A 14,298-nucleotide genomic window follows, 5' to 3' on the forward strand; every position below is an offset into this window, starting at 1 on the left:
TCATCATCAATGAAATGTATTGTAACACACAAATAGCTTTTATTTTATTTAAAAATCTAGAGATGTATGGTAGTACTCATACGATATGAAAGTGAAGCAAACATATCATATAAATTTTTTTTCTGCTCAACATATAGTTTCAAGATCTTTTTTTTTGAATAGTAATCCATGACTTGGTTGGAAAAGCAGGCCATAGAGATTTTATAAAGTTAATAAAATATTTATGCTCTATAATAGAGAAAGGACATTCACGCATTACTATTGCCATGATAAGTTTCCTTCGACTTATTTCTTCATCATATCATATTTGTATGACTCTAAAATTTTATCTTCTCCAACTTTTGTGAGATTGAGTATCATTTGCCCTCTATCTCTACTATGTTTATATTTATAATGGTTCCTCAAGTGTGATGTTCCCATAGAACTTTCCCCTTAAATTGCTTTCGACTAGATTTACATATTGCCTTGTACTTACGAACTATTTTTCCATTAATTAGTTCTGTCTCTTCAACTTTTTCAAAATTATTCTAGACATCTGATGTCAATTTTTTCTTCTTTGTTCTATCCTTATTAAAAACACTACTTGAGGTGTCACCTTGAACTGATGCACTTGTAGATGTCATTGATTCCTAAACATGAATATTAAAAATAATTACAGCTAAAACATTAAAGGTCAAAGTATAAAAGAGAGAATACATTAAATATAAAAACATTCTTACCAGTCTAACAATTTTTGAAAACTAATTATTCTTCCAAGTTGCAAAAAATATCAGACAAGAGGAGAGAAAAAAACTAGCTGCAAAATGTGCAAATAGAGGCAATTAGTATGTGAAGAGCTAGCTGATGTTGTAAACCAAGCAATAGCTGAATACATGTCAGATGATGATGCTAAAGCATGTTGTGATAAGCTTGAAAGCATTCTTAAGAAAAGGTACGAGTCAAACTATATTAAATCTTATTCTCTTGGTGAAGGCACTACCTGAATTTTTAAGTTATTAGAGAACTATCAATTCATCAGTCTTAAAAGACCATTTAGCAAATATATATTTACTTTCACTAGCTACTCTAAAAGGTTAAGTTATTAGAGAACAATAAATTTTACACTTTATTAACTGTCACTTTTCGTCACTCTTGAATTTGAGATATTTTGACAGACTGAAATACTAAATTAACTACTCTTAAAATTTATGCTATTAAGAATAGTTCTTTTTACATTTTGTACTCTTAACAATAAAGGTGAACAAATTTGACATGCTCACCTGGCCTTAATTGTAATGTAGCACCTCGATGGAGTTGCTTTGTAGAGAACAAACAAAGTTGATCTAAAATGCTACTTACTATTCAAATGTCCAACCTCTATCTTTCTTACTTTAGATTTCATAGCCTCGAATGAGGGTGAGCTGGTGAGGGCGTTTTGTCTTCAGAAAGTCACATATAAATGGCTGGGTTTTATCATATGCTAATATATCTACTTACTTTCCTAGTTTAATTTAGTAGTTGAGGGGCCATTTGTGTGAGAATAAAGCCCAAGTGTCCATTGTTAAAAAAAAAACAAAGCATAAGAAAGCTGTAAGAAAATATAAGAGTATATGTTAATTTAGTAGCTAGGCTGAGAAAAACCAATTACCATAGTCTATCTCCCTGATCAATTGCTTACAAGGAGATGAAAAGCATGGTGATGCTGGAGACTTTGTGAAGCTTGGCGACGGCGGAGATGCGATGGCAGCGAAGCTTGGTGACGCTTAGCTCGAAGAGGAAGGGCCGGAGGAGGTAGAGCTTGGTGATGCTTAGCTCGAGGAGGGAGGACCGAAGGAGGTGGAGCTTGGTGTCGCCGAGCTCGAGAAGGGACTAAAGGAGGTGGAGCTTAGTGTCTCACCGAGCTCGAGAGAGGACAAGAGGAGGCGACGTTGCTGACGCCGCGACCGGAGGGTTAGAGTTGTAGGCGGCTACGAATTTCACATTTGGGGATTTGGGGGAGATCTTAGTCAATATAGAGAATAGGGTTATTGAGTTGGATATTTATTAAGCGGATAAACGAATATTTGTTATCTGAATCCGTATCCGATAAAATTAGCTCTACCCATATCCGGATTTTTTCTAAAAGACTTCGTATCCGGATATTTTAGTAAATGGCTATTCGTATCTATATCCAGATCTGGATTGAGTAGCGGGTCGAGTTGGACTTAATTTGACCTGTTTTCACCCCTAAATAAGACTCATTATACTCGGCCTCTCTATATAGAGGGGGTTGGGCTGGTTTGTTTTTAAGCATTTAAGCATTGAAAAATTATTGAGTTTAGCTAATTTATTATTATTACATTTACCATTTTATTGTAGCTGTTAGATTGTTTTTTATTTTCATAGGAGTAGATCATAAACGTAAAATCTTTTCGAGTTTCTAAATCTTAGTCATCATCTTCCTCCAACAGTTACCCTGTCAAAACTCGAAATCAGAATTATGATCGACCATGCAACTCAACAAAGCCTTACTAATACTTCTAAGTGTACAATAGGAAGAATAAATAAACGGAGAGGTTTTTGTCCTAACATTCAATTCACGTCAAACCAAATCTATTAAAATCCTAACTTCTGAGGCTATCACCCATAAAAATATCACAATTTTATTACGTTCATAAGTGGTTCCTGTTTTAATAATTACTATTTTTAAATTTTTTTGTCTTGGTAATTTTGTTAGATGCAAGTTTTAACAAGAAAATCTAGATAATGCGCTAGAATTGTTCGTTTATGCAAGTGAATATTTTCATCCCTTTTATTTTAAAACCTGATTTTTCATATATCTGCAGATTATGTTGAGAAAAAGGCATCATCTCTTGGACTAGATAAACTTTTTCTGCTTACAACTCGTTCGGTGGACTGGTATGTATCACTCCGTTAGAAATTAAATATATTACTGTTTAGATTTTCCTGTGAGACTCAATACTACAGTCAAGTAATTAATCTGTACGTCAGTGTTTTATAGTCCAATGATGGTTACATAGCTCAATTATTGTGCAGTTTCCATATCTCTCTTGTTAATCATTGGCTTTTACATCCACTTGAAAATTTTCTATGGAAGTGAATTGGAGTATATGCTTTTTTGTTCCTCCTTAAGTCTTATTTCATTTTCAGCTTATAATTCCTAATAGGATGTTAGCGTGGACTCAATAGTAAACCATTCTCATGTGGCTTGAATGTGTAAGAAAGAAGCTGCAATATGGGACTCACATATGTTGTGATATTTAATGTCCGCCAAAGAAGAGAGATTTAGAGTGATGCTTCTGAGAAACTCAGTTGAAGGCTATTTAAACCTTACAAATACTTACTCCTTAGCTTTATGCATCTCATTAGTTAAGACGGGCAGACCAGAAATTAGATGAGAATACCACGTAATTATCTCCAGTGTTTTGTGAATAAATATCTGCAGATTTTGCAATGAACAACTGAAGCTTGTATTCACTGTGTTTCCATAGTGGGCAATCTTCAAGTAAGGATTTCATACTATTTCTGTTACATTTTTTTACTTTTATTTTTTTTATCTTTTAAAGTGTATAGAGCTTTGCAAGTGCACTAGCATGAAACACTGGAGAAAATAGAAAAACATTTTGCATTAAATAAGCACAAGCATTTCAGAACTAAACCTGAAGAGCACCATCTTTTTACTGATCCTTGTACATCCAGAATGGATTATCACTAGTGATGCAGAATGGAGTAATAAATCCCTATTGGTAGTTAGGAGAATAGAAAGTCATCAACTGTTTTGAGGAGAAAAAACCACATATCAAGCATGCTGTTGATTGTAGCTTTTTATGTTACAGGTTTGTGAGGCGTGGCTTCTCAGAGTGTTCAATCGAGTCCGTCCCATTGGAAAGGAGAAAAATAATAAATCTTTCACATGGGTCAAAATGTTATGTCAAGAAGCTGCAACCCGAGCATGGTGGTAGTCCTGTCAACGACTTTGCCATTAGATAAGAGTACGCCAAATTTGACTGTTATATCCGTTCGGTTTACAATGCCCAATTGCATCTTGGAGTTAAATGTAAATATATAGCGGTATTGAGAACAATCTTTCTGCATTATATAAATCTTCATTGTTAGTAAACCGGTATATTAGCATTGAAGAAAAATAACACTTGGAAATGAGTTGAATTCTTCTTTCCCAGCAAGGCAATATGAGATTTCACTATTTAAGCTTGTTCTGCAGAGAGAATCTAGTAGTTTAAGGTCATTATCATTCTTAAGCCATAAGTTGAAGAGGCTCACCCTGATTAATTCAAAAGGTTCCTAAATATAGATGTGATTGATGATTAATGAGAAATTTCTACCGAGAATTTGGCACTGATGTGGAAGTTTATCTGATGAATTTTAAGTATCTATTAAAGTAAATATTTATGTACCACAAGTTCATACAGGGATTGTTAAACCTTCAATCAGCCATGAATCCCAGAAGGTAAGTAGCCTAACTAAAGATTCGGAGCGCTACTGATGTGTAGATAAATATCTCCAACGATTAGTGTTACAGCCTATGCGCACTCTGTAACACCTCCATTAGAACAAGTCCGAACTACCAACTCCAAATCCTAACGCCAGCTCGGCAATCAATTAATTTCCAACCAAGTTGCAACGTGCGTGAACATGAACAAGAAACAAACGGTACCCACTGCTTGAAATATTCCCAACCAACTGTCAATTAGAGAACATACCGAGATACCAAGGCACCAGTCTGGAACCGAACAAGTACATCATCCATTTCCAGATTCTTTCCAGAATAAAAGTTAAGCAAGACAAAAGAGAGAAATTAAAAGGAGAATAGAATCGCACTAAAACCAAGCTGAGGAATCCACAAACACAATGAGATCATTTTCCAACCAAGCCATATGCGCGTGCACGTGAGATGTGATGATGCTCTCCTCATCTCAGAAGCACGCCTCCAACACGCAGCAGCAGCAAAGTGCAGCCAAGCTGTGAATTATAGAAGCATAGAAAGTAAACATCTATGAGAAAATTACAAAGGAAACTCACATACTCGACTCAGAACTCTTAAGTAGGTGCAAAACGTGAGTATAAATCTAAGGATAAATTCACTTACACCTACTAATTATTTCTCTCTGTTAAACCTAAAAATTTAGTTTAGAGATCTGCATAATTACATTTTTTTTTTTAAGTTCAAGAAAGTAAATGTAAATATTTTTCTTACTTTAGGAGTTAATGGTATAGGGTGGGTCTAAATAGAATTATCCCTTTCTTATGATTATAATAATAATAATAATAATAAGTTAAAGTTATAGATAAACTAAATAATTAAGCACTAGTCAACAATTAGGCCTAAATAAAATATAGCGCAATAATTTACTAAAAGAGAATATATTGGGAATATGAGAAGGGGTATATATTTTTTTTTCCTGGTAATGAATGAAGTGGTAGTTGCCATGTCAGAAATCGGGCTGTCGTCCAACGAAATGATTGGCGGATCTAACGTCCAAAGAGCCGTCCAGCGCACGATAAGAGGAAATATTCTAGCGTTGAGTTATCGTGCGCCGGCGACGCCAACGAGGCGATCCAGCCACGAGACGACGGCGCGAATGCCGCCGAGGCGCAGCGGGGAGGTCGAGGAGTCTCCCAACCCGAAGGCAGAGCGCACGATAGGCTATCGCGCGCATCCTAAAATTAGAGAGAGAGAGAGAGAGAGAGAGAGAGGGATTACCATCCCTCCATGAAGGACGGGCTGTTGTTTTTCTGCGGCGGCGGCTGCTGGGCGTACGGCGGAGGGTAACCCTGCTGCGGATACGCCTGCGGAGGAGGGTATCCCGGCTGCGGTGCGTACCCCTGAGGCGGGTAGCCCTGCGGCGGGTATCCCGGCGGCGGATAAGTGTCCTTCCCGTATCCCTCAGGAGGATAACCTAATCCGTATAACACGAACAAGAAAACCACATCAGAATCCCTAGAAACAACCATCGCCTCAGATCTAAAACTTCCACAGAACCTTAGGAGGGATAGAGACAGAGAGAGAGAGGAGAATGGAGTGGATGTTTCCTGTATGCATACCTTGGGGAGGCGGTACGCCGACGGGGGGCTGGTTGTAGTAGCTCATCTTGTAGTCGCCGGCGAGAGAGAGAGAGAGAGAGAGAGATAGAGAGAGAGAGAGATAGAGAGAGAGAAGGGTATGGATTTGGGAAGATCTTATAGGAGAGGAGGATGGGATAAGAGGGCGGAAGTTTCCATCGGAACGCAGCTTAGCGGGTCGGGGTTATTATTGGTATATACCAAAACGCGTTGATGACGTATCCCCGATAGCGAAAAGAATAGCGACCCAAATGGCTCCCTTTATTTTATTATTTATCATTTATTCTTTTCTAAAAAAAAGAAAGTTTTGGTATAAAAAAAAAGGGTTAATTGCATTATATCTTGATTTTGCTTTGGTACTATGTTTAATTTTTAAGTAAATTAAGATAAATTAAATTAGTATAGCATCATTTAAAGACAAAAATGTTTTTATCTCACTAAATTATTTAGGTTTTAATCTATAATTCTCAAAATTAAGCTCACCCAAGATTCAATATGGAGTAATAGTTATTTTTGTATATTAAACCAAACAATTACTTTTAAACTCATTTAATTTAATATTTAAATTTTGAAATATATTAAGACGGAAGTTTGAGAGGAGGGCCAGTTTAGTCAAACTGTGTCCTGCCGTAGACATTTGACGTTGGATGGGAAAAAGATTTTAGTCTTCCGAGATGACCGCAATAACTAAAACATTTCACGACCATCGCGTACGATTACCATTAAAAGATTCATACGATGTTAACTGCCAAATAAAAGTACAAAAAATATGAGGACCGTTATTTTTTCCTCGAGTAGAAGGAGATGCAAAGTCAGCTATGGATTAATTAGAGTTTCTTTTTTAACCAAATTAGAACGTTTGAAATTTAATTTATTAAAATAGATAATTACTAAAACTTATTACTAAAACGGATCAAATTAATTGTAACTAGATAAATGTTTTCTTTAAAAAGTGAAACGCTAAACATTTTAGTGTTTCTCCTTAGCCACACTGAAGAGTTCAGTGTTTTACAGTATAAAAATGCTGAACAAGTTCAACGATTCTCTATCTGTTGGAATAATTAAACTAATTTATATTTTGGCGCAATAGAGTGTTTTAGAATATATGATACTTCACACCTAAGTACAAATCTCATAATAACCAAAAAAACACTATGATTTGCTCAACTCTTAGAGTAGACAAACTGATTAGAGTCTAGCACAGTAGTGATAGGAGTAAAATTTTGATGGTTGGTCATTGCTTCATCTCTTAATTTTCGTCTGGTATATAAAAAACCTACTACATGATAAAAAGACATTTCGACCAACGCCTTTATTGGTAAACTGTGTGCACCTTTTATTACTTTGTTAAATATCTCTGAAAAATTTGTAGTACTAACACCATATCGATGACTACCATCATGAGCTAAAAACTCTTCTCCAGTAAAATATCATCAAGCCATTTCTTTTACATCTACATTACATTGAGCTATCCGGCCCGCGTGAAAGTTAAACTTTAGAATCTAATTTTGCAAAGCAGTTATATAACATAGTTCTTTAGGCCTCTATCCTGGAATTCCTTATTAAAGTTACTAATCATATGTTAGAGACAAAAACGGTGATAGGCTAAAGGCTCTGTCCATCCAATTCTTTTATCATTGATTGCTGCTATTATTTCGGCGTGATGATCTAAAATCAGACATATGTTTTTCCTCTGAAGTATATGCAAGAGGAAACACACCACCATTTTTGTTAGTTGTGACTGCAATAAGCAAAGTCTGTTTATACTTTTCATAGAGACGTATGCTATTAATGTGCAAATCCCTCAATGGAAAGACCAAATAACCAAAACATACATTTAAATGACTATATTTGGTTCAGATAAATGAACTTTCTTCCATAACACAATTGTACCCGGATTTTTATATTATAATTCACGCATGAATAATAGCAATTGGTTATAAGAATCGGCTCAACCACCAAATACATATTTAATGGTCTTTTGTTTTACCTTACAAAACTTTCGATGTAAAATTTGATAGCAATACTTTTCAAGAATGTGAGTTTGTATGATAAGCTCTAATACCAATTGATAGACTCTGATACCAATTTGTTAAAATTCGGATACCAAATTGATGAGATCTAGAACTAAAAGATCGGCTACGGAATAATTTCTCAAGATCTGAATTTATTGCAAGAAGCAGTCCGCGCAACCGTGGAAAATTATTTGTCAGATATTCTCCGTTAGTTATAAAATTACGAAACCAATTGGGTTGGATCCTTATCTTCCTAATCTACAACTTTCGTATTTACGCCCTTTGTAGATTCAAACTTTAGCAGGGACGAAAATACAGAATAACATGGGTGATGGTGGTGGTGACGGGTGGAGTGGATGTTAGGGTTATGGATGGGTATGGAGATGATGGTGGATTGTGAAAGTGATTAAGGAAAATAGATGAAGGGAACAAAGTGGTCGAGATCCCAAAGAAGAGGGGTGGCTTGACAGTCGAGGGTGATTAGAAGCGAGAAGAAACCTTGCCAACGGTAGAGATGGAAGGATGGTGAAGAGAGAGGAGGGAGGAGTCTAGAGAGAAGATAGGAGGCAAGAAATCAAGAATCTAATAGCCATATAAATTGAGTGTCATCCACATATTTATAGAGGCTAGCCAAGAAATTTTAAAATAATATGAAACCTTAATAAACCAACTAAACCAGTATTCCTTATGTTCTCCGAAGACCTTTTGGATTAAGCTATCATTTTGTCATACATATATTCCGAATCTGGAGAAGTCATGAATATCAAAGTTGTAGATCCAGAGGTTGTCAACCTTATTCAACTAGTTTGATATTATTTGAATATGTGTCGAATATTCTACAAATATTTTTTTGAAACTGCACAGAGTTGGATTTAGCTAATTAGATAAAATCCTAACTAAGTGTATCAGCCTACCACGCTTCCCTCACCTTGCCCTCAAAGTGAAAAGTCAGGGAAACGCTCCAAAATATCAGTCTCCAACTCCCATGTCGCCTCATCAGATGGCTTGCCAAGTCACGCAACTAAAATCTCCATTTCCAATCTGGTACCATGTTGTCGTCGGTGTCTAGCAAGTACTCGAACTGGCTCTACGATCTCTATCTCCTCCAATGGCTCCAGTAGAACTGATCCAACAATCTCATGATCTCCAATGCGCTCTCTCAATAATGAAATATGAAAGATAGGGTGCACTCTCGACCCCTTTGGCAGCTCCAAACGATATGCAACCGGACCAATACACTCCAACACCTGAAACGAACTAAAGTAATGATGTGCTAACTTTTGGTTTCGCATCAGACGTAAAGTCACCTATCGATACAGTTGCACCCTCACAAACACCCAATTGCTGATGTCGAACTCCTACTCCCTATGGCTACGATCATAAACTTGCTTCATGCGATTTGAGCAAGTTTAAGATGAGCACGCAACCTCCTCAATGTGGCGTTTCTATCCATCAATGCTAAGTCCACCTCCGTCCTATCTGCCAATGCCACTAGATCATAAACACATAACATCGGAGCCGTGCGTCCATACACCACCTCAAATGGAGTCATACCAATGCTGCTATGGTAGGCCGTGTTATAAGACCACTCCGCCCACAGTAAGAACTCCAACCATTGTCTCGGCATCTCTCCAACAAAGCACCTCAAATACTGCTCAATGCCTCGATTAACCACCTCGGTTTGGCCGTCCATCTATGGATGGTAGGCCAAACTGAAGTTTAATTGAGTCCCCTGCAATCTGAAAAACTCAATCCAAAAGTCGCTCATAAATACACGATCACGATCCGAGACAATCGTGCGTGGCATGCCATGTAATCGAGCAAAATCTCTAACAAAAATTTCGGCCACTGTCTTAGCTAAAAACGGATGTGACAAAACCGAAAAGTGCGCATACTTGCTCAATCTGTCAATCACCACAAAGATAACAGAATAACCATGTATCAGCGGAAGACCCTCTATGACGTCCATAGAAATGTCCTCTCAAACACGGTCCGGTATAGGTAAAGGCTGTAGTAATCTGGCCAGTTTCAAAGTGGTTGCTTTAACCCTTTGACAGACTTCGCAAGCATGGACAAAACTCCTTACATCCTATCTCAATCCTGGCCACGTGCAACTCTGAGATAACCTCCTATAAGTTCTCAAGACACTCTCATGACCTGCCTCTAGAGTTTGATGAAAGTGCTTCAACAATTTCTGCCGCAATCCATCATTTGCAGGCACTCGAATGCATCCGCGGTCCAGCAGCAAACCGCCTTGATTCTCCAACTCGGGATGGCACTCCGGATCATCCATCACCTCCTGTAACAATATCAAAATATCTGGGTCAGATGTACATGCATACCTCAGCTCATCAAGGGAAAGATAGGAGATGAATAGGCTGCAAGCTCGATGGTATCGGGTTGGCACGATAGTGCATCTGCCGCTCTATTTTCCACTCTCTTCTTGTATTGAATTTTATAATCATACCCCAGCAATTTTGTGACTCATTGCTGCTGTACCGAAGTGTGTATGCACTGTCCCATAAAGTATGGAAGGCTCATCTGATTTGTTCGGATAATGAATCGTCTATGAAAAAACTCCTAGACACACGTATGTATCTAAATACTAGGCAATGATCTCGCTCGTTCGCTTAAGTAAAAGATCGAAGAAATATAAAGAACGAAAGTAAAGATGAACACCAAGATTTTAACGTGGAAAACCCAAACGGTAAAAAACCACGGATCCAAACTCGGATCAAAACCAATCACTATGATAGTAGCAGTTACAAGACTGACTCACAAAACAACCCGTCGATCCAAACGACTTTGTTCCTCTCAGTCTTGATCGCTAGAACCCACGATTCACTGCTTCTTGTGATTGAAGTCCAATCTCAGTAACACTCGAGATTGATCTTTCGTCTAGATAGCCCTTAAGACGAAAGATTAAGATTTTTAGATGCGAAGGGCCTTGTTTGTTGAAGAACCAATGTAGCCTCCAAAAGGTCTCCTTGAATAATCTCCTTCAACCCTCATAGAGTTAGGGCAACACTATCCTTATATATGATCTCCAAGATATTTTCAAATCCAAGTAATATTCGTATTCACGAAAATCCAATAAATTGCAAACTTCATAGGTGCGTTCGAACGCGGCCCGAGTGCGTTCGAACGGCCTAACTTAATCTCACTTGCGTTCGAACGGGCCCAAGTGCGTTCGAATGCGACAGCTTGAATTCTTCAGGTTGCGTTCGAACGCGTTTGTGAACGCTGCTCTCGGTCTGTGTGAACGCAGTACCCGCGTTCGAACGCGTTTGTGAACGCGGCTCTCTGTCTGTGTGAACGCAGTGCCCGCGTTCGAACGCGCTTGTGAACGCGGCTCTCTGTCTGTGTGAACGCAGTGCCCGCGTTCGAACGCGCTTGTGAACGCGGCTCTCTGTCTGTGTGAACGCAGTGCCCGCGTTCGAACGCGCTTGTGAACGCAGCTGAGAACGCGACGGCTTTTCTCCAATGATCTTGAAATTCTTCACACCAGTGATATTCTAGACTTGTGTAAAGCTCATATACATGAAAAAATACACTTAGAATATTTTGTACATAATTGCCAACAAATAAAAACCTAACAATCTCCCCCTTTGGCAATTTGTGATAAAACACCTATGTTACAAGATATTACAAAGATTTCAAACTGAGCAATCAACAAGTCTAGAATATTTTGCACATCAATCCCTACAAGGAAACATATACCAATCCAAGATCAAGTGAAAATAACTTGAAATAGAAAAAAATCAAAACACAAGTTATCACAAGAGCAAAAATTTAAACAGACAAAGATTAAACACACGTTATCACAATTGCTTCAAGTTAAGTTTCAAATGCCAAGATCAACCATCAAGTAAACTCCACTAAACTCCCCCTATGCCCATACTCCCCCTACACACCTAGACACTTAACCGGTGAGACACTCTCTCCCCCTTTTTGGCAAAAATGCCAAAGACTAAGAACTCGGAGGAAACTGACGATGAAGAATCGTCAACACGGAATCAAGTACAGTTCCCTGACGGATTTGCTCAGTACGTAGATCATTCACTGCGGAATGGAGATCCTGCACTTGAGTACTAAGTTGATCGAACCGGTCCGAGTACTGAGGTAACTCCCCCTCAGTGGGAGATGAGTCATCGGCAGAGCTATCATCTGAACTGTCGAGATGCGATGACCGACCAGCGGCGGAAGAGGACGGTTTGAGAGGAGACGTCTGGTCGTGAGCTTGACTCCGCTTCAGAGTAATCCGATCCAATGGTTTCTGCGAAGTAAGTGAAGGTTCCGAAGCATCTACTCGCACCCCACTCTGAGTGCACAAATTGGTAAGAAAGATGCCAAAAGGTAATCCCTCACGAGGTGCTTCTTTCTGTGCAGCTGAGAGAATCGAATCATAGATCACTGCAGCTAAGTCAATAGAGACTCCCGATAACATGGCATGAAGAAGGAACGCACGATCCAAACTAATGCTGGAATGTCGGGTCTTGGGGGTGACATTGTACAGACAAAAGAGATGAAGCATGCGAGCCACAGATGTCAGCCTTGCATGTGGCATTATGTTACCTTTCCAACGTTCCCCTTTGATCAGGACTGTACCAGCATAGTCATTTATATCAGGGAGTGGAGCAGACGTCGGATACTGAAACTCACCATCAGGCAAACTCAGTTCAGCACGAATAACATCGGAATCCAAGTATATAGATACACCACGAACAGTAGAACGTATACAGTGATCGAAAATCGTGGCATTACTAAAGATTTTCTCTAACAACTTCCACATAAGCAGTCCCGCTCATCCGACACACTGATAACCATCCTCGGTCAGTAAAGATCTGTTCAATCCCCAACTCAGAAAAATCAGATATAACTACGGGTCTTTCACAGATAACAGGACGGGTGCCAAAATTATGCTTGTAACGACCCTCAGCCGTTGTTGAAGAAAACTTGGGAGCCGAGGATGGCGAGGAAGGCGGCCTTGGTTTCTTGGTCACCGTCGTTTTCTTAGGCATTCTTGAAAAGAAAACACGTTTCAATATTCAATACATTCCCGAAAGCAACCAAAAAAATAGCAAGAAATCCAAAGAAAAATGGTAAAAACCATGAAGCCCCAAAAGGAAAAAACATCTTGCACTTGAAAAATGCTAAGATATCACGTTCAATCTCACAAGAACCATCAAGAGTTGAACATTAACGTGATCAAAAGTTGAGAACGCACACATCACTCAAAATCAAGCAAGTGTATATAAAAAAAATAATAGATGATCATACCTTGCAAATGTGGGGAGAAACTCAAAATTTTGGTGGAAAGACACTAGATCCGGAGGAGATCGACCCCCAAAAAGGATTTGAAGTGAAAATTTCGATGAAAAACACCAAGATCTTGAAGATTTGAGAAGGGGAAAATGAAGGGTTTTTAGGGTTTGGAGAATGGAAGATGAAACCCTTGGGTTCGGACGCAATATTTAAAGAACCCACGCGTGCGTTCGAACGCACCAGTCCACGCGTTCGAACGCGCCGCGTTCGAACTCAAGAATCCTCGTTCGAATGCCCTTTTTTTTTAATTTAATTTAACTAAAAACAAGGTAAAAATCTTTTTGAAGATGCACTTCTAGAATTCCAAAATATAATCAAGACATAGAATATGACAATCAAATGAAATAAGTCATACAAGATCAATCAAATCATCAAAAGCATATTATACTCAATTCGAATGCATCACTCAAAATTACATTAATCTTGATTGATCATAACGATATGCATATGCAAGATGATCATAGATAACATGAACCAATCTTCTTAAACAAACTTTACTATATAAATAATGATGCAACACAGTAGTCAAACCGACTTAGTATAGAAATTTTGCACTTTTTGACTTATTCTCCATAATACAGCAGGAATTTTTCCTGTATTTTTTTTATTGAAACATATATGTGCAATGATGGCTTTCACACATGAGTAGGTAGCCCTTTTCTTGAAATACAAATCAAACAATGTGCAAGAAGAAATTCACATATATCAATTTTTTTTTTTATTAACATTTGCAAATAATGTACTGAGTCAAACTGGACTCGAAACAAGACGGCTTTCACACTAACTCATTGCAGCCCTTTTCATTGATCTTTTATAAAAATATATTTGATAACTAAGCATGAGGTCAAACTGTGCAAATCAAAGTTAATAGAGAGCTATTTAAAAAAAATATTCATGA

The 14,298-nt window shown here is 38.2% G+C and overlaps 1 protein-coding gene across 1 annotated transcript in view; it reads left to right on the forward strand.

The window, feature by feature from the left end:
• LOC140774099 (probable amino-acid acetyltransferase NAGS2, chloroplastic) overlaps positions 1-4,489 on the forward strand; it is a 31,943-nt gene extending 27,454 nt beyond the window's left edge. Inside the window, exons 9-10 of the mRNA XM_073116954.1 lie at positions 2,805-2,877; positions 3,816-4,489. Of these exons, the coding sequence (XP_072973055.1) occupies positions 2,805-2,877; positions 3,816-3,969 (227 nt within the window). The 3' untranslated portion in view covers positions 3,970-4,489. The remainder of the gene's footprint in view (positions 1-2,804; positions 2,878-3,815) is intronic.
• The last annotated feature ends 9,809 nt before the right edge of the window (positions 4,490-14,298 follow it).

This window comes from Typha angustifolia, chromosome 13, assembly GCF_048772165.1.
Source record: "Typha angustifolia cultivar Huaian chromosome 13, ASM4877216v1, whole genome shotgun sequence".
NCBI classification, from domain to species: Eukaryota; Viridiplantae; Streptophyta; class Magnoliopsida; order Poales; family Typhaceae; genus Typha; species Typha angustifolia.